At 40.6% G+C, this 21,161-nt stretch overlaps 1 protein-coding gene across 1 annotated transcript in view; it reads right to left on the bottom strand.

Annotated features, from left to right (window-relative positions):
- The window catches only part of LOC149473698 (centlein-like), a gene marked incomplete at its 3' end in the record, with an annotated part of 213,100 nt that overhangs the window by 94,997 nt on the left and 96,942 nt on the right, over positions 1–21,161 (bottom strand). Inside the window, exon 7 of the mRNA XM_089674831.1 lies at positions 5,714–5,876. Coding sequence (XP_089530957.1) covers positions 5,714–5,876 — 163 coding nt within the window. The remainder of the gene's footprint in view (positions 1–5,713; positions 5,877–21,161) is intronic.

Raw genomic sequence — 21,161 nt, 5'->3', positions numbered from 1 at the left:
TGCCAATGTAGGACAAAGTGACCATGTCTTCTATGTTTCTGCAGAAGTGCAGCCCCCTTCACCCACTTATACTCACCCTACCTGCACCCCATCGCACCTTTTCTCCTCTACAGCCAGCATTGAAATCAGGAGATCAGTAATGTCATCCTCCTTTTCTTATGACCGTGCCCAAACCTAGGTATTGGGTGCTAGGCCTGGGCATCATCACAGAGATCACATGCTCCCCCATATCCAAAAATGCCAGGTATTCTCATCAGCTGCAGAGGAGCAAGGAGCAGTGGGAGAGTGCAGGTAAAGCTAGTATAAAAGGCCCTTTCTATGCACTCCTGGATAGCAACTGCAGGTTTCTGTTGATGCATCAATAAAAACCAAACCCATTAAAAGCTATGTATGTACTTGCTAAATCTAATGCTCTTCAAACTTCTTTCTACAAACTAAGATTAAACAATGTTCAAATACAAGGTCCATGAGGTAACAATAGACAGAAAATCTGTAGGACCAATGTGTCCAAGCTAACAATGTAGTCCAAGCGCAGGCACCTTGCATTATCTGCAAGCACCTTTGGTAAGCACAAAATTCATTTCTAGGCACCCAAGGAACCCCTGGATCTCAATTGTACACTCACATTTGCAGTATTGTTAATTTGGTCACACTGGCATACTTGGCAAGTTATGTTTCATGGGAAGATGTCACAAATATCAAAAGAGAGCATAGTCAAAGAGCTTGGGAAATCGCCAACTGACATAAAAAGGAAAAAAAAACAAAAAGAGAGGGTGCAATCTAAGTATAGTAAGAAATATTTTATTAAACACCTTACAAGACAACTGGCCACTCACATGAAGCAAGGAACTGTACATTATACAGCCATAACTGGATAATCCCCCCTCTGTCCAGCCTGGGAAGTCTGAAAGGGCAGATCTGATTCAGCTGTTAGTGGAAGCTGCTGTGGTAGGCAGACATCAACGGTATATAGGAAAGCCAAATTTTTACCCAGTAATGGCTGGTTTCGTTATGATGTCTTGTTTTTATTTCTTTTATGCCTGTGTGTACACTATCTCCGTTATGCATTATGTTTAAATATTGATTCTGCAATTGTTTTCTGTGTACATTTCTGTATTAATAAGCGATTGTCCTGCAGCTCTCAGTGCCCCTCTGGGTGGCAGTATTGAGGGTAGCGACTGGCATATGTAGTCCCCATTTTCTCCCCTACATGGATTGTAAGGGTAGTATGGGGTTCGCTCCTTCCTTTGTGACAGGTGAACCATCCGAAGGGTTGTGGTGGGGGACACTTTGGCTACCCATTTGGCTACCACCTCCCAGCAATTCAAGTTATGGCCGTTTGGGAACATCATGTGTCGGCATTTTTACTAATCGCAGAGGCATCGGCAATGAGGATCCTCATTGGTGGAGACACTTACATGATGCTTTCTCCCACCCCTGGGGCAAAGCTATATATACTCTTTAGTGGTAAGGCTAGGCTGCTCCTGCTGCCATCATTTGTTTCTCCTAGTGACTGTGGTTATCATTAGTATGATAGACTATTGATTTATTAGGTAAGATCCTGCTGGTTCCTTTTATCTTTAATTGCAGTTTCTACTTTGCTGTGAGTGCCTGCTCCTTGTAGACCTAATATCACCAAATGTGATATTTGGCTGATATATGAACTGATATACCGGGGACAGTTCCAGTCTTTCCTTTTATTAATCTCCCCTCCATTTGGGTAAGACCCTCAGCATTTTTATATTAGGATCATATCATAGGATCATATCATTTTTATATTAGGATCATATCAACATTTACCTACTAACCTGATAATTTTATAAATATGTATTTACGTATATCTTTTTGTATGTTAAGAAGGAATTCCTGGTGCTCCTTGTGTCTGTCCATTATGGGGTCACCAACAGCTTATGGACATAGCATTTTTTTTCATTTCTGACTGATCATTTGTATCCTGTAAGTTGGCAATGTATGTCACTGTTGCATGTTCATTTAATGTCAAGCACTTGCTGTGCAGTTTCTTGATATATGCACTTATATTACAGAACTGTCACCCATCTTTCTCTGATGTAGATTCTTTTAAAAATAAAACATGTCGGTCAAAGTCTGTTGTAAAGAAAGTATTAAATACTTTGTGAAAAGTGTGCTGATAGCTGCTTCTATAGACAATATTGTACAACTATCTAATCCGCCTTGTGACTTTATCAATGTTTTATGAAATGTTCAATAAAATGTATGTGTTTTATAACTTTGTTTTCATTTTGGTGCCTAAAAAAATCCAAACTGTTGGAATTTTTTTATTGTATCTTACATATTAGGGATGTGGCACCTTGGTTTACTTTATTGTGAATCCTCTAACAGCTGACAGCTCTGCCCTTTCAGGCTTCCCAGGCTGAACAGAGTGGAGATCATCCAGTTATGGCATTTTACTTTTATGGTGTTTATTAAAATATTTCTTTCGATACATAGATTGCACTCTCTGTTTTGTTTTCTTTTTGTGTCAGTTGGAGATTTATTGTTTATGTTGGAAAAAAACTGTTTATTGAAGCCATTGTAAATACAATACTATATAATGGAAACAACTGTTCATGACATACTACCAATAGATAAATTATCATCAGGATACAGCCAATTAGATGAACAGAGTGTCGATAGGACATGACATAAAGGTAAAAATACAGATATCGAATATATATATATACATATACATACATACACAGTGGGGCAAAAAAGTATTTAGTCAGCCACCAATTGTGCAAGTTCTCCCACTTAAAAAGATGAGAGAGACCTGTAATTGGCATCATAGGTAGACCTCAACTATGAGAGACAAAATGAGAAAAAAAATCCAGACAATCACATTGGCTGATTTGGAAAGAATTTATTTGCAAATTATGGTGGAAAATAATTATTTGGTCAATATCAAAAGTTCATCTCAATACTTTGTTATATATCCTTTGTTGGCAATGACAGAGGTCAAACGGTTCCTGTAAGTCTTCACAAGGTTGGCACACACTGTTGCTGGTATGTTGGCCCATTCCTCCATGCAGATCTCCTCTAGAGCAGTGATGTTTTGGGGCTGTCGCTGGGCAACACGGACTTTCAACTCCCTCCAAAGGTTTTCTATGGGGTTGAGATCTGGAGACTGGCTAGGCCACTCCAGGACCTTGAAATGCTTCTTACGAAGCCACTCCTTGTTGCCCGGGCGGTATGTTTGGGATCATTGTCATGTTGGAAGACCCAGCCACGTTTCATCTTCAATGCCCTTGCTGATGGAAGGAGGTTTGCACTCAAAATCTCACGATACATGACCCCATTCATTCTGTCCTGTACATGGATCAGTCATCCTGGTCCCTTTGCGGAGAAACAGCCCCAAAGCATGATGTTGCCACCCCCATGCTTCACAGTAGGTATGGTGTTCTTTGGATGCAACTCAGCATTCTCTCTCCTCCAACCACGACGAGTTGTGTTTCTACCAAACAGTTCTGTTTTGGTTTCATCTGACCATATGACATTCTCCCAATCCTCTTCTGGATCATCCAAATGCTCTCTAGCAAACTTCAGACGGGCCCGGACATGTACTGGCTAAAGCAGGGGGGCACGTCTGGCACTGCAGGATCTGAGTCCCTGGCGGCGTAGTGTGTTACTGATGGTAGCCTTTGTTACGTTGGTCCCAGATCTCTGCAGGTCATTCACTAGGTCCCCCCGTGTGGTGCTGGGATTTTTGCTCACCATTCTTGTGATCATTTTGACCCCACGGGGTGAGATCTTGCGTGGAGCCCCAGATCGAGGGAGATTATCAGTGGTCTTGTATGTCTTCCATTTTCTAATTATTGCTCCCACAGTTGATTTGTTCACACCAAGCTGCTTGCCTATTGCAGATTCAGTCTTCCCAGCCTGGTGCAGGTCTACAATTTTGTTTCTGGTGTCCTTCGACAGCTCTTTGGTCTTCACCATAGTGGAGTTTGGAGTGCGACTGTTTGAGGTTGTGGACAGGTGTCTTTTATACTGATAACAAGTTCAAACAGGTGCCATTGATACAGGTAATGAGTGCAGGACAGAGGAGCCTCTTAAAGAAGAAGTTACAGGTCTCTGAGAGCCAGAAATCTTGCTTGTTTGTAGGTGACTAAATACTTATTTTCCACCATAATTTGCAAATAAATTCTTTCCAAATCAGCCAATGTGATTGTCTGGATTTTTTTTCTCATTTTGTCTCTCATAGTTGAGGTCTACCTATGATGCCAATTACAGGCCTCTCTCATCTTTTTAAGTGGGAGAACTTGCACAATTGGTGACTGACTAAATACTTTTTTGCCCCACTGTATATATATACAGTGAAGGAAATAAGTATTTGATCCCCTGCTGATTTTGAATGTTTGCCCACTCACAAAGAAATGATTGGTCTAAAAATAGAAATAAATAAATAAATAGAATTGTAGGTGTATTGTAACACAGAGAGAGAGAGTAGCAACAAAAAATTCAAAAGAAATGCATGTCTAACAAATTATGCACGGATTTGCATGTTCATGAGGGAAATAAGTATTTGATCCCCTATCATTCAGCCGGATTTCTGGCTACCAGGCGTCTTTCATACATGGTAACAAGCTGAGATTAGAAGCAGTCTCTTAAAGGGAGTGCTGCTAATCTAATTTTGCTACCTGTATAAAAGACACCTGTCCACAGGAGCAATCAAACAATCAGATTCCAAACTCTCCACCATGGCAAAGACCAAAGTGCTGTCCAAGGATGTCAGACACAAGATTGTAGACAATATGTAGAAGTATAGTAAAGAATATATCAGGATCTGGGATAAGACTGAACAGGCATTGTTATCCAGGGATAATGTGGAGCCCATATCTTCATGTTAGAATCATATCACCTGAAAATCCAAAATGTTTGTAGAATTGGACATGCCTATGCAAGGCCAGTTCCCAGACACATTGGTGATAGAGAAGGAAACCATCTCTACATCGCAAAGAACAAGGGCCACACCCCCACACATGATAGATTGCAGGGGTGTGCAGGCTGGGTGGTCAAGTCGTCTACAATCCAAGGTTTGATACCTTGTAAGATCTGACTTACACAGATGGTAGAAATGAGAGAGTCAGGCAGCCAGATAATAGGTATTGAAGTCTAGCAGAGCCCCAAAAGTCACTGGATTTGTCAATGCCAGCCATTGTAATTTATGCCTACCATTACCCCACAGAAAAGTGTTCAGAAAGGAGTCTATAGTCTTAAAGAATTTTAATGGTATGTACATGGGGGCGTGCCAAAAGATATAGAGTACTTTGGGCAATAATATATATAATCTTAATTAGATTTATTCTCCCCATGACACCAAGTGGGAGCCTACTCAAGGTTTGTACCTTCATTTTGATTAATGCAAACAGGGGTTCAATGTTAAGAGCTATATAGTCCTCCAGGGCTCTCGTGCCTGTGAGCTGGAAATTCGACAGGATCTCAGAGAGGAGCAGCAGCTGAGGTGTATGTGGAGCTTAACCTCGTGCCCTGACAGTTTTCACATAACACTATATTACATTATACAAAAGGGACTTTCTTGTGAACTTTTCTGGAATAATTTTTGGCATAGATTAGGTTGTTGTTTACTGGGCACCATTCAGTTTGGGTTTACTGAATTTCTTATAAAATGCAGAGACCAGAGGTCATACCATACTAAAGTAACCTATATTTTTGTGTTAAAGAATGTAAAACATACTTTCTGATACGAGATAGTCTCAGTAGTGTGAGCATCTTCTTGGCTTCTTAGTACTTTCTGTGTGTCCACATTGAGTGCCTGAAGTTGCTGTATAAGATCAGCTTGTTGTGCCGCATGCTCATTGCTTTGTTTGTAAAGTTTCTGAAGTTCCTGTAATTCTTTCCTGTCACCAACAAGACAAAAGCATAACAAAAAGTAAAACGTGAACTTTCAATAAATATAAATTTGTGGTATTCTATGCAACAGTAACACAATGCAACAGTAAATCCTTGTTCTGCTAGGAAGTCACTAAGATCCTCACCATTCTGTCATTTTAATTATCTTGACAATCTCTCCTCAAAACACAAGTTATAAGAAAACACCCCTGGCATATTTCTAAATGTTTATGTTCACAGATCTAAATCTCATACTGTGTTGAAGAAAGCACATTTAAAGGCTCAAAAACAGCAATTTACCTTTTACTGTCAAAGTGCTAAAAAAAGAGTTGGGAGTTTGCAGCACTAATTTGTGTATGGAAACGGCAAATACTTTTGCCACATTCAGTAACAATATATAATATAATATATATGTACAGTTGTGTCCAAAATTATTCAACCCCCAATGCTGTAAAGGGGTTTAGGGACTATAGTGTACATTTGGAATTGTATTCAGAATCAAATCCTACAAGGACGTTGTAACTACCCAAATGCAACTAAAATGACATCAATTGTTTATGTAATACAGTAGTAAATGGTTCTTATGTGGTTTCTTCATTGCCACAATTATTCAACCCCTTAAAGACTACCACTCTGAAGAACAGAGGTTCATACAGGTGCTTTCCATCAGGTATTGAAAACACCTGTGGATGTCACCGAGCAGCAATCAAGCATAATAAGCACCAATTAGGCAGCTTTAAAATGACTGTGATACTCAGCTCCTTCTAGACATTTACTGGTGTGGTTACAAACATGGTGAAGGCAAGAGAATGGTCCAGGAAGACAAGAGAAGAGGTGATTTCTCTTCACAGGAAGGGCAATGGCTATAAGAAGATTGCAAAGATGTTAAACATACCAAGAGACACCTTAGGAAGCATCATTCGCAAATTCAAGGCAAAGGGCACTGTTGAAACGCTACCTGGTCGTGGCAGAAAGAAGATGCTGACTTCAACTGCTGTGCGCTACCTGAAGCGTAGAGTGGAGAGAAGTCCCCGTGTGACTGCTGAGGAACTGAGAAAAGATTTGTCAGATGTGGGTACAGAAGTTTCAGCCCAGACAATAAGACGCACACTGCGTAATGAAGGCCTCCGTGCCAGAACTCCCAGGCGTACCCCCTTGCTGTCTCCAAAGAATAAGAAGAGTCGACTGCAGTATGCCAAAAGCCATGTGGACAAACCACAAAAGTTGTGGGATAGTGTTCTGTGGACTGATGAAACAAAATTAGAACTGTTTGGGCCCATGGATCAACGCTATGTTTGGAGGAGGAAGAACAAGGCCTATGATGAAAAGAACACCTTGCCTACTGTGAAGCATGGTGGAGGGTCAATCATGCTTTGGGGCTGTTTTGCTTCTGCAGGTACAGGGAAGCTTCAGCGTGTGCAAGGTACCATGAATTCTCTTCAGTACCAGGAGATATTGGATGGAAACGTGATGCAGTCCGTCACACACCTGAGGCTTGGGAGACGTTGGACCTTTCAACAGGACAATGATCCCAAGCATACCTCCAAGTCCACTAGAGCATGGTTGCAGAGGAAAGGCTGGAACATTTTGGAGTGGCCATCGCAGTCACCAGACTTAAATCCGATTGAGAACCTCTGGTGGGACTTAAAGAAAGCAGTTGCAGTGCGCAAGCCTAAGAATGTGACTGAACTGGAGGCCTTTGCCCATGAAGAATGGGCGAAGATACCCGTAGATCGCTGCAAGACACTTGTGTCAAGCTATGCTTCACGTTTAAAAGCTGTTATAACTGTAAAAGGATGCTGTACTAAGTACTAAGATTGAATGTCACTTGGGGGTTGAATAAAACTGATAATGCTGTGAGCACAGAAAAGACATTTGTGGTTATTTCATTATAACTGTTATGTTATATTTGTCTGACCTACAAGTGCCTCTTTAATGTAAATGTAAGCAAGATGACTGAATGATCAAAAGCAATGTCAAACTGGCCAAAACACTCAATTTCAGTGGGGGTTGAATAATTTTGGACACAACTGTACATGTATACACTCACCGCCACTTTATTAGGTACACCTTGCCAGTAGCAAGAAATTATCCCCCACACCATTACACCACCATCCGGAACCATTGCCATTGAGAAATTCTCAGAAATTGTAGAGCTAGGACCACAGATTATCAGGGTGCCGTGATGTGGCTCTGTGGCTTACCCATCTACAACTTTCAAGCAAAAAATTAAGAACTAACCTTACAGGTGGGAGATACAGTGCAGAAATTTGAGACATATGAAGGATGGTACAGAGGATTCACTTGGAGGAACAAATCAAAGTAGTTATTTACGAGCCCTGCAAGGTGGAACCATTTTAGGACCTGGAGTGTCCCTTTATGCTGAGATCTTGGAGCTTGATGGGTATATGAGCGGAGTGTGACCAGTTTCATCCCATGTGTCCACATTGAGCTTGATGACCCTGCAGCCCTAGACCAGACCCAGATGACCCTTTATGGATACATCTTTAATGCGCATTTATTATGTGCTTCTGGTAAGTGCATAGTGTCACTCGTTCTCATCACCTGAAGTTGCCAGCACGGAGCACAAAACATCTGGACCTATGATGTATTTGACCGAATGAACTTTCCACCGGTTGTCACCATATTTCTGGCTTTCATATCTAAACGTCATTATAAGACGTTATTATCACTTTATCACCCCTGCGCCTTATTAGCGCTCACTTGATATATGTTTACTAATGTTATTGTACAATATCATCATTGTGCACTTTTTGCATTTGTAGTGTTTAGTGCCACATATTTATTACTATTTATTGTCTTTTAGAGGTGCAGAGGTTTACCTTTCTATGCTGGCTGCTTATGTTGTTTTATGCGCTCGCAATCACCCCCCTTTTTTTAATGTGTACCTAATAAAGTGGCCGGTGAGTGTATATAATATATATGTATATTAAAGTGTTACACCTCTATTTAGGGTGGAACATGTAATATGCTCCAGCTCCTGCCGCATCTCCTCCCAATCCTCCCCTCCAGTGTGACAGGATCTTGTCAGTGCACCTACTGGCACAATTGAAAAAAAAAAAACAGCATGCCCCTACATGTATCCTATGATACTTTTTATCCTATGATACACACTTTCCTATGAATGAACAAACTACTAGTACCGTAGACAGCTTGAAGTACTGAATGAACTGATGGGTGCCCTTGTAGTTAATGCACAAGCCCTGCAGCTTTGAAACTGGCACCCCATATGAAGGCAAGGTCTGAAAGTTACAGGGCTTGTCTGGCAAAGCTTGGCATTGCACCCCTGATCCGCTGATCACAGGTTTAATGCTTTTCAGGCTCCTGCAGGAAAAAGTAAGACATTCCCCTTTTTTTCTGCAAACATACAGTATCTCAAAGGATTTGGCAAAAAATTACCATTGCCAGTAGTATCAGTGTAGGTAGGAAAACAGAAATAAATCAGAAACACGCAGCAACAAGTGATATCACAGATGATACTGTTTCCTATTGGCTAATACAAAAATGCATGAGCTCTAAAAACACATAAAAATGTAGTAACAAAACATGCAAAAAATTTGAAGCCCAGGTGTGAATGCAGCCTTAGTAATGTAATGTTTTAGTAAAAGGCATATTAAGACTTAAGGCAAGTTTACCCACTTGTCCTCCCAGAAGATTTACCCCCCTTTATGACCAGGCCATTATTTGCTAAATGACGCTGAATGACTTTGACAATTGTGCAGTCATGCAACAATGTACACAAACTAAGTGTATAAGACTTTTTTCACACAAATAGAGCTTTCTTTTGGTGGTATTTGATCATCACTGGATTTTTTATTTTTTGCACTATAAATGAAAAAAGTCCACAAATTTTGAGACAACAACAATATTTTTTACTTTTTGCTATAAAATATACCCAATAAAAAAATAAATAAATAAATACAATTTCCTCTTAAATTTAGGCCAATATGTATTCTACGGTAAGTCTATGGTAGAAAAAAAACCCAGTTAGTGTATATTAATTGAGGTTTGCGTGAAATTTATAGCATCTACAAATGACGGTATATATACTGGAATTTGTTTTAATACTAGTAATGGTTGCGACCAGTGGGACACTGACATCACCAGTAACACTATTAGAGTGACCAGTGCTAATAAAATGTACTGACACTGTACAAATGACAATAGGAAGAAAGGGGTTAACATCGGAGTTAACAGTGTGCCTAACGAATGTGTAATGTGTGCAATATGTGCTGTTTTACTAATGAATGTGACGGTTTTTGTCTCCTTGCTTTTTGGCCATGAAGCTTTAGCCAGGACCCGCTTATTAGCATGTACAGGAGCCAGTTACAGCACAGGTAGGCAGGTTCGGTTGCCCCTTACCTAGGAAGCCATGGGCACCAGCTGTCAGAATACAATAGCTGGCAGGGGAGATTCATCCATCCACTCTGCTCAGCATGGATGGATGAATCAAAGGATTTTTCTGGAACATCCTGCTGAACTGAACAAGAAAAATGTAACTGTATATGACCAGCGTAAAGAGTAACTCCACTTTTGTTCAGAAAAAGACATTCCCCGCTGGCTTCTATGTACATTGCAAGGATTTTAGCAAACTTTGTTGCAGATTTCTACCTATTGTTATTCTGAAGAAATAGCTGTTTGTTTGTCTGTGTCCATGTGCAAAGTGAATGTGAATGGGAGTGACTTTATTAATCAGCTGCTGCACTTGCAGGGTTCTAATGAGGAAAGTGGCAGGGTCTGAATCCCTTTAGACGTGATTTCCCTTTGGGAGTATCTCATCGAAAATGTCATTTTTGTTACAGGGGATGCCTAAAATCAGACATCTGGGAAAATCAGTAAGCCAATCACACAAGCAAGAATTGACATAGACATCAACTGTGTAAAGGTTGCCATACTGAATTGCATTTTACAGAAAATTACAGCGCTGCAGATTGAAAAGGAAAAGTAATTTTTAATAGCATTCAAGCAGTATTAAACCCATAAGCAAATAAATGGCTGCATTAGTTTTTTTAGGCTTTCTTCTTTTCTTATCTGAGATCCAGCCAGTAAGTCTGTTGTTTTCCAAAAGAACAAGATCTCTTCCAGATGTATTAGTTTACAGGAATGAGACAAACCATTTAATATTGGAAGTGCTCAAAATGATCAGCTTTATCCTAAAAAGAAAAAAACTGTTTGCTGTATCTGATTATAAAGTATTAGCTTGAGTTACGCTTCAGTTTGTTAGTGTACTTAAATCTGCTAGCACATTTAACATTACAACTCCACCCCCCAACTGACAATGCTGCTGTCTGCTGTGCTCATTCACTCAGGGTGGAGGCACTCTAAGGCTGCATTCACACTTGAGCGTTTTGTAGCTTGAAGCTCAAAGCTCCAAACAAACTCAAACCTAAAAAATCAATTTTCTCTATGATGCCTGTTCACACCTGATCACGCGAACAGGCACCATAGAGAAAACTTGATTTTTTTTACGTTTGAGCGTTTTTGGAGCTTTGAGCTTCAAGCTACAAATCTCTCAAGTGTGAATGCAGCCTAATACAGGAAGTGTGTTACTGGCCAGATCACCAGGTGAAAACAGAGGGAGAAAAAAAAGCCTAAAAAAAGAAAACGAATGCCAGCCACAATATCCAACGATTGGTAAGCTGCAATATACTACATTTTTGGTTTTGGGTTTAATACCGCATTCAGATACAATATGACTTGTGTAGCAATTGTATATACTCTATTACTCTATACTGTGTGTGTGTGTATATATATATATATATATATAATTTATTTATTTTTAATGCACTGCTCAAAAAAATGAAAGAGCCACTTTTATTTATTTATTTAGTTATTTATTTCAGGTAATTATATAGTGACATCAATTTACGCAGCGCTTTACATATATATTGTACATTCACGTCAGTCCCTAACCCTCAAGGGGCATACAATCTAAGGTCCCTAACTTACATTCATATGTACACATATTAGGGCCAATTTAATCAGGAGCCAATTAACCTACCAGCATGTCTTTGGAGTGACCACTATTTAATCAGAGTATAGCTTCAAGTCAATTAAACTCCTGGGATATTGATCTGGTCAGTTAAGTAGCAGAGATAGTTGTTGATCAGTTACAGCTGATTTGGTGTTAATGAAATTAACAATAAGTGCACTAGATGGGCAACAATGAGACAACCCCAAAACAGGAATGGTTTTACAGGTGGAGGCCACTAAAAAATTTTTTCCCTACTCATCTTTTCTTACTGTTTTTCACTACTTTTCCATTTGGCTAGGATCAGTGTCACTACTGGTAGCATGAGGTGATACCTGGACCCTACAGAGGTTCCACGGGCAGTCCACCTCCTCCAGGATGGCACATCAATACGTGCCATTGCCAGAAGGTTTGCTGTGTCTCCCAGCACAGTCTCAAGATCTCGACTGGCATTTGCCATTGAACACCAGAATTGGCAGGTCCGCCACTGGTGCCCTGTGCTTTTCACAGATGAGAGCAGGTTCACCCTGAGCACATGTGACTGATGTGAAAGGGTCTGGAGAATTTGTGGAGAACGTTATGCTGCCTGTAACATCGTTCAGCATGACCGTTGACCGTTTTGGTGCTGGGTCATTGATGGTCTGGGGAGGCAAATCAATGGAGGGCTACAGGCTAGACAATGGCACCCTGACTGCCATTAGGTATCGGGATAAAATCCTTGGACCCATTGTCAGACCCTACGCTAGTATAGAGGGTCCTGGTTTCCTCCTGGTGCACGACTATGCAGGCAGTTCCTGGAGGATGAAGGAATTGATACCAATGAATGGCCCCCACATTCGCCAGACCTAAATCCAATAGAACACCTCTGGGATATCATGTTTTGGTCCATTCGCTGCTGCCAGGTTGCACCTCAGACTGTCCAGGAGCTCAGTGATGCCCTGGTCCAGATCTGGGAGGAAATACCCCAAGACACCATTCATCGTCTCATTAGGAGCATGCATACAAGTGCCTGGGGGCCATACAAACTATTGAGCACCATTTTGAGTTGCTACAATGACATTTCAGCAAAATGGACTAGGCTGCTGCATAATTTTTTCATTTCGGTTTTCGGGGTGTCTTTGAATTCAGTTCTCTGTAGGTTGGTAATTTTCATTTCCATCAAACGATGGGGCATCCTTACATTCCTAAAACATTACCCAGTCCACATCAGTATAGATATCCAGCATGATATTTTTCCCAATTGAGATCTGATGTGTTTTCAAAGTGTTCCTTTAATTTTTTTGGTGTGTGTGTGTGTGTATTTCTTTTTTACTATTTTTTTTCCCCAATGAAAAAGCCAAACGCAAAGTTCATTCGAATTTTACTAAGTAGATGTTGATATGATACGCATCCAATTCACCAGCCGCTTACAAGGTGTTTAAGCATTAAGAAGCTTTCTTCAAGCTCTCTGAACACCCTTTAGCTACTATTTTAGCTTGCCGACTACAAATTTTAATATGAGAACTGACTGTAACCTAAGTAAGCATTTAGCAAGCTACTATACCAAACCCTTTAAATGCTTGCTAAACTCATTTTGACATTTGCTAAATGCCAGCTGAACATGCCATTTTAGATAGCATATACCTACCACACTCTACAGTACATTTGTTTTGTTTCCATATACCAACACATCTTTTTTTTGTTTTAACATAATTAAAAGAGATACCTGCTAGTTAGCACGTAAAAAGTAAAATAAATAATAATAAAAAAAATTTTATATATATATATATATATATATATATATATATATATACGCACTTTTAACAGTCTCCCAATCTTTACATGATGTCCGCAAAAAGTGCACTTAAGAGACAAATCTTCTCAAGAAAGGTTAAAGGAGTAAGGCATTTGACACATTACACTTAGAGCTTGATTTCCACTCTTCTTTTACCAGGTCCATTGACCTGCAAAAAATGTCACCAAACGTCAATACTCAGTGGGGAAACCGTATCTGTGAAATCATTAAATACCATTAGAGACAAATGGATATGTCCTGAGTCCTGGTACCTTACTAGCTGATAAATGTTTGAAAGTGAGATGTGGACAGAGAAAAAAAAAAAAAAGACTGGTTTCTTAAGTAAGGGAAAAAAAGAGCCTTTGATAAACTTAGGTATACCCAAAACTTTGCAAGATGCATAATAAAATGGTTTCTGAAAATTCTGTGGATAGGTAGAGACATGCTATTTAGAGGTTAAAGACCACTTTACTCAAAAATGAATATTTCAGTGAACTGACATTACACAGTTGTGTACAAAAGTTCAAGTTGTGCCCTCAACCAATTACATGTTTTGCTGATTTGCTTAGGTAAGTTTAAAGAGACACTGTCACTGTTGCTGCCCATCGGGGGAGGATAATGAGGGAATTTCTCTGGAAAGGGCAATGCCCGACCCTCATATATACTCACCTTATCTGCTCTCCCTTGCGGCTCATTACTCCTACGCATCTGGAGAGCATATCTGGCACTTCTGAGTATGGAGGAGTATGTGACCTGTTCCCCTTTGATCGTCCCCATGCCTATCAGCTGTTTGCTAGGCTTGAGCACTGTCACAGCTGAGCTCAATGCTGGATGAAGAAGAGCAAGTTGTGGCCAGGGAGCACTACTGAGCATATTGGGGTTGCTGGAAGCCCCTTTGCAGAAACACTCATTTTGCTCTGCATTGGTAAGAAAATAATTTCTTTAATGCTACATTCACACATAAGCATCACAATTTCAAGCATTTTTGAGCATTTTTTGGAGCAGAATTGCACATTTTTGTAGTTGATGTCAGGTGTTTTTTCAGTAATTTTTCAACTAAAAGGCATGGAGTGCTGCCAAAAAATGGGCGGAGAGCTGCTGTTTGAGCAGAAAATGTACGACAAAACACTTGAAAAAAAAATGCAAAAAAAAGCTCATGTTGCACTATTTAGATGTTTTTTTTGAAGTCACGGGGACAAAAATGCTCAATTCTGCCTGAAAAGTAGCTCATGTACTTTTTTGAGCGACAGGTGCTCTTCTAAAAGCAACAAAATGCTTGGATGTGTACAAAGGCTATTAGAAATAATAGATTTCTGCTTGTTGAGCTTCGAGCTACAAGCTACAAAATGCTGAAGTGTGAACGGGCCCTCAAGGGTAATGAAACTATGCCACAAAAATACTGTAAATCACCCACCCCATCAAAAAAGAATACAGCCAGACAGAACTCACATACAGAGTGTGCAACCCATTGCACTTGGAAAAATGCTAGGTGTATTTTCTTTTAAACTCATGCTGGGCATCACTGTTCTAATGCACCTGTGTAGCTCTAAGCCCAGAAAACTTAAAGCGGACCTTCACTCTCTCAATCAGCATTGACTGTTAGTAATCCTTATGCTGCCAGCATTAGTAAATAGATAGGGCAGTATATCTTGTTTACTTGTTTAACCACTTGCCCTCCAGAGGATTTACCCCCCTTCCTTACCAGGCCATTTTTTGCGATACGTCACTGTGTTATTTTAACTGCCAATTCTGCAGTCATGAAACGCTGCACCCCAATTAAATTTATGTCCTTTTTTTCCCCACAAATAGAGCTTTCTTTTGGTAGTATTTTATCGCCTCTGTTTTTTATTTTTTGAGCTATAAACATAAAAAAAAAAAAACGACAATTTTGAAAAAAAAAAACAATATTTTTGACTTTTTGCTATAAAACAAATCCAGTAAAAAAATTTTGAAAAATCTAATTTCGTCATAAATTTAGGCCAAAATGTATTCTGCTGCATGTCTTTGTTAAAAATAATCTCAATACGTATAAATTAATTGGTTTACGTGAAAGTTATAGCATCTACAAATGGCAGTATACATACTGGATTTTTTTTTCTAATACTAGTAATGGTGGCGATCAGCAACTTATAGTAGGACTGTGGCGGGGGACGGGGAGGGGGGGAGGGAATGAATGACACTGGGCAGCAAGGGGTTAACATCTGTCCAATCAAAGGGTTAACTGTGTGTTGAGTGCTGTTTTACTATTTTGTCTGTGTGTGCTTTACTATGTAAGCATGCCGCTTTGTATTGCTCTGCTATGCAGAGCAATACAAAGCATCGTGTTGGTGCTGAAAGGGGAGAGATCTGTATTGTTTACATACAGACCTCTCCCCTGTCAGTGTTCACTGGCAATCGCCGGGCGCCGGTGGGGAATCTTCGGACAGGACCCAATGATCGACAGCTGTAGTCGCCAACAGCGGCGCGGGTAGGCCGGCACGCACGTCCCCTACACAGAAATACAAAATCACATATATATTTTGCGCAGCCCTGCTGCCCTGTAGCAGTAGTTCTGCTATAGGGTGGTCAGGAAGCGGTTAAACTTTTTTTCTTTTTTACATCTCTTCAGTTACTTCCTGGGTTCCATGCCTAGGAAAACGATGTCACATATCCTATGAGTCTTCAGGATGGGAGGAGGAGTTTTCTCAGTTATGCACACCCTCCTGCTTGCATACTTGAGCTAAGGGCAGATAGATTCCAGGAAGTGAATGATACATGAATCATCTGCCCTTACTCAGGATGGCCACAGACAGAAATGCTAGGAAGGTGCTTTTCAAAGTGATTTATGAGCAAAATAAAGCAATGGCGACGTGGATGCATGGGACTGTTTGCTTTGAATATTAAAAAGAAATTAAAGTGTTTTTGGTTTGTGGCACTCAGATGTAGTATAGTTCTTCTAAAAGGACAATCTATCAACATTTGGCAAGTAGACAGCCTTTACATTTTATTCTATGTGTCATGCTCTGTGCATATGCACTACAGCAAAGGCACCGAATATATCATATGCAATCCCCTGTGCCTCTGCTCTACTGCACATGTCCAGTGCAGCCATACAAGCCATATAGACCAAAGATGCAAATGTTCCCCCACAGACATTTGCATCTGTGATATTCAACTTTGCATCTGAGGCTATGCAGAGTAGAGAACTTTAAGAATAGTTTTTTTATTTACTGTCTTTCCCCATTGGGGAGATTTAATCACTTGCCTACTGGGCATTTTTACCCGCTTCATGCCCAGGCCAATTTTCAGCTTTCAGCGCTGTTGCACTTTGAATGACAATTGCGTGGTCACGTGACACTGTACCCATATGAAATTGTTATAATTTTTTTCACGCAAATAGAGCTTTGTTTTGGTGGTATTTAATCGTCACTGGGTTTTTAATTTTTTGCACAATAAATGAAAAAAGAGCACAAAATTAAAAAAAAAGTTTTTCTTTGTTTCTATTATAACATTTAGCAAACAGGTAAATTTTCTCATTTCACTGATGTGCATTGATGAGGCTGCACTAAAAGGCAGCACAGATAGGCACTGAAAGGCTGCAATGATGAGGTAGCACTGCTGAGAATTGCTGAGGAGGCACTGATGATGCTATACTGATATGCAGCACTGATGGACACTGATAGACGGCACTGCTGGGTGGTACTGATAGTTGGCACTGCTGGGCACAACTGCTGGGCACTTTTGGGGTTGCACTGATTATCAGTGCAAATGTCCTCCGTGACACTTGCCAGTTATCAGCACTACTTTCCTCACACTGTGACAGCGTGAGGAAAGTGCTGCCGATAACCAACAACTGTGCTGTGTCATTGGTAAAAGGCAGCTGTGATTGGCCTTTTACCTTGCGACTTCACATCCAATTTCCTACTGTGCATGCGCAAAACGTGCTGCCCTTTGTGAATGGGCCGCAGTCTTCTGGGACCTGTGAAATGTTCCAGAGGGCTGCAGGGGGAAGGAGGGGGAGCCGAACCTCCAGCTCAGTTCGCCGTGGCAAACTAAGCCAGAAGTGGGAGCAGGTACCTGTCAAAACCAGGTACCCGTTCCCCTCTCCCCCCAAAAGGTGCCAAATGTGGCAGCGGAGGGGGGGGGGGGAGGCAGATAAGGAGGCAGAAAAGCGGAGATTCCACTTTTGGGTGGATTTCTGCTTTAATGTTTGTAATAGTCCCTCGTAACAGAGATTCTCTAGTCCCTTTATTAGTTTTGTTACACTTTGTTGGACTCTCTCTAGTTCCAGCACATACTTCCTAAGGACTGGTGACCAGAACTGGACGGCATACTCAAGATGTGGCCAGACCAGAGTTTTGTAAAGTGGTAGAATTATAGTTTTATCTGAGTCTCAGCTCTGTTCTTGTGTGCTGTGTAAAGGGGAGTGTGTCCCTTCCCTCCAATCAGTCAATCCTCACCGACCTCTTCAATGTGTACTTTCAGACCTCCGCCTCCTGCTTTTTTAAAGCTCAAACAAGCTTTATACATTCTGGACTTTGACAGGATGTACAGCAGAAAGATCTGCAAATAAACAGGTACAACCTAAATAGAAGGATTTGTTTCATCTCTGTGTATCACATTAGGCTAGTCACTTCACTGGGTATATGTAAGGCTTTACAACCACTTCAACCTCATGCCCTATCTATTTAAATGCATATCTATTTCTGTGACTTCAATTGGGTTTTAAAATAAATTGCAAGAATAGGCTATGTGTTTTGCATGTAAACGTGTATGTTAATTAGGGCTATGTGTAAGTAAATGTAAACAGAGTTATCTTTAGTTTTAGGTTAAGTATGTCTATAAAACTGCAGTATGGATGCTTGTGACATATTACCATAAAGACCCTTTGGTCATAATAGGCTTATGATGTCCTATGTCCTATGATGATCCCCACCCCTTACGGGAGGTTGTGGGGGAGCTTATCATGTGACTTTTTTTACTGCGAGTTCTTATTATCTTACAATTTTACCTTCTAAATATATATTGGTGTCTGGATTCTATAGACCCTGTTTGCTGGGAATGTTGTATTGCCTGTTAAGAGTTTCACCACAATTTGTTGATATACTGAAGAGCTGGGAAAACGTAAGAATAAAAAAGATTTATTATAAAAGCCTAAAATTCTGGTTTAAGTACAACAAATTCACTTGCATTCTTACATAGTTAATCTGGCTGAAAAAAGATACAAGTCAATCTAGTTTAACCAATAAAAGGGGGGGGGAAGAAATCCTATACCCACAGTTGATACAGAGGAAGGCAAAAAAAACCCCCAGCAAAGCATGATCTAATTTGCTCTAGCAGGGGAAAAAGTTCCTTCCAAATCCCCCAAGAGGCAATCAGATATTCCCTGGATCAACTTTACCAGTAAGTGTTAGTATCCAGTTATATTGTGTGCATTTAGGAAAGAATCCAGGACTATTTCTTATCTACTGAGCTGGCCAGAACCAGCTCTTGGGAGAGTCTATTCCACAGTTTCACAGCTCTTACTGAAGAAAATTTTCCGTATTTGGAGATTAGATCTCTTTTCCTCCAGAAGTAAAGAGTGCCCCCTTGTCCTCTGTGATGACCTTAAAGTGAATAACTCAACATCACCAAGTTTACTATATGGACCACTTGTGAATTTATACATGTTGATCATATCTCCCTTAATCTCCTCTTCCGAACAGCATATTCCAGATGAGGTTTTACTAATGATTTGACATTCGGAAGAGTTATGTGCAGTATTTAGCTCAGACAAACTGCTTAAACCATAGCTCATCCCTACTGTAGTTCTGCCAGAAATAAACTCAACACTACTCAACTTATTTTGCTAAACTATCCAAACCCACTCACTTTCCTATTGCTACAAAATAGAGACAGATTCTGTAGTTCTCAGAAAAAAAAAGCTAAACAGGATCATTTGAGATAAAAAACAGGAAGTGTGCACAAGACACAGGACAGCTTTAAATTTCTGACTTGATTAGCGGGTATATTTTTGCACTTATTGAACAGAAATAATAAGGACGCAAATAAGGGAAGTTCATTGTTAGGGTTTACACACACTTTAAAGAATGCATTAAAGAATAAGTTCACCTTTACAGAAACATGAATAAATGCACATGTTTTTGCATTTATTAATTTTTCCTGCAGTGACCTGGAAAGCATTGCACCCATGATCAGTAGATTACAGGTGCAATGTGGCCTTCTGCAGACATGTCCTTCGGCTTTCGGCCTGTACCTCTGTAGGGCTTAGTGTTTGAAAGCCAGAGGACATGTCCATGCACTCATCAGCAGCCATGCAGTCCACTAAAACTACAAGTTAGTCTGCCACGGTAGAAAAGGTACTCGTACTCTATACATTCACAAGAATCAGCGAATTAATGATATGACTGTGTGGGTGGAGCCCCGCTGTTTTAAAAAAGTGGCAGCGGGTGCAGGGAGAAAAACCCCTGCGTGCTGCCACAGGAAGCGGGAAATCTGGGGCAAAGGATGCAGGAGCTGGAACATGTTCCATGTTCCACCCATATTTAGGTCCCAAAGATCCAAAGGTGAACTTATCATTTAAGTTGCTCTACAGTGAGGAACAGAAGTATTTGAACACCCTGCAATTTTGCAAGTTCTCCCACTTAGAAATCATGGAGGGGTCTGAAATTCACATTGTGGGTGCATTCCCACTCTGAGAGACAGAATTAAAAACAAAATTCAGGAAATCACATTGTATGATTTTTAAAGAATTTATTTGTCTTGCACTGCTGAACATAAGTATTTGAACACCGGAGAAAATCAGTGTTAATATTTGGTACAGAAGCCTTTGTTTGCAATTACAGAGGTCAAACGTTTTCTGTAGTTCTTGACCAGGTTTGCACACACTGCAACAGGAATTTTGGTCCACTCCTCCACACAGATCTCCTCTAGATCTGTCAGGTTTCGGGGCTGTCGCTGAGCAACACGGAGTTTCAGCTCCCTCCAAAGATGTTCTATTGGATTTAGGTCTGGAGACTGGTTAGGCCACTCCAGAACCTTGATATGCTTCTTATGGAGCCACTGCTTGGTTATCCTGGCTGTGTGCTTTGGGTCGTTGTCATGTTGGAAGACCCAGCCATGACCCATCTTCAATGCTCTGACAGGGAAGGAGGTTGTTGCTCAAAATCTCACAATAAATGGCCCCATTCATCCTCTCCTTAATACAGTGCAGTTGTCCTGTCTCCTTTGCAGAAAAGCACCCCCAAAGCATTATGTTACCACCCCCATGCTTCACAGTAGGGATGGTGTTCTTGGGATGCAACTCATCCTTCTTTTTCCTCCAAACACGAGTGAAGTTTAGACCAAAAAGTTCTACTTTGGTCTCATCTGACCACATGAGTTTCTCCCATGCCTCCTCTGGATCATCCAGATGGTCATTGGCAAACTTCAGATGGGCCTGGACATGTGATGACTTGAGCAGGGGAACCTTCCGTGCAATGCATGATTTGAAACCATGACGGCGTAGTGTTCTACTGACAGTGACCTTTGAAACTGTAGTCCCAGCTC

This window comes from Staurois parvus, unplaced genomic scaffold (genome assembly GCF_062004578.1).
Source record: "Staurois parvus isolate SC_StPar_1 unplaced genomic scaffold, SC_StPar_1.0 ptg000012l, whole genome shotgun sequence".
Classification (NCBI taxonomy): Eukaryota; Metazoa; Chordata; class Amphibia; order Anura; family Ranidae; genus Staurois; species Staurois parvus.
This window is presented reverse-complemented; position numbering and strand designations above follow the sequence as displayed.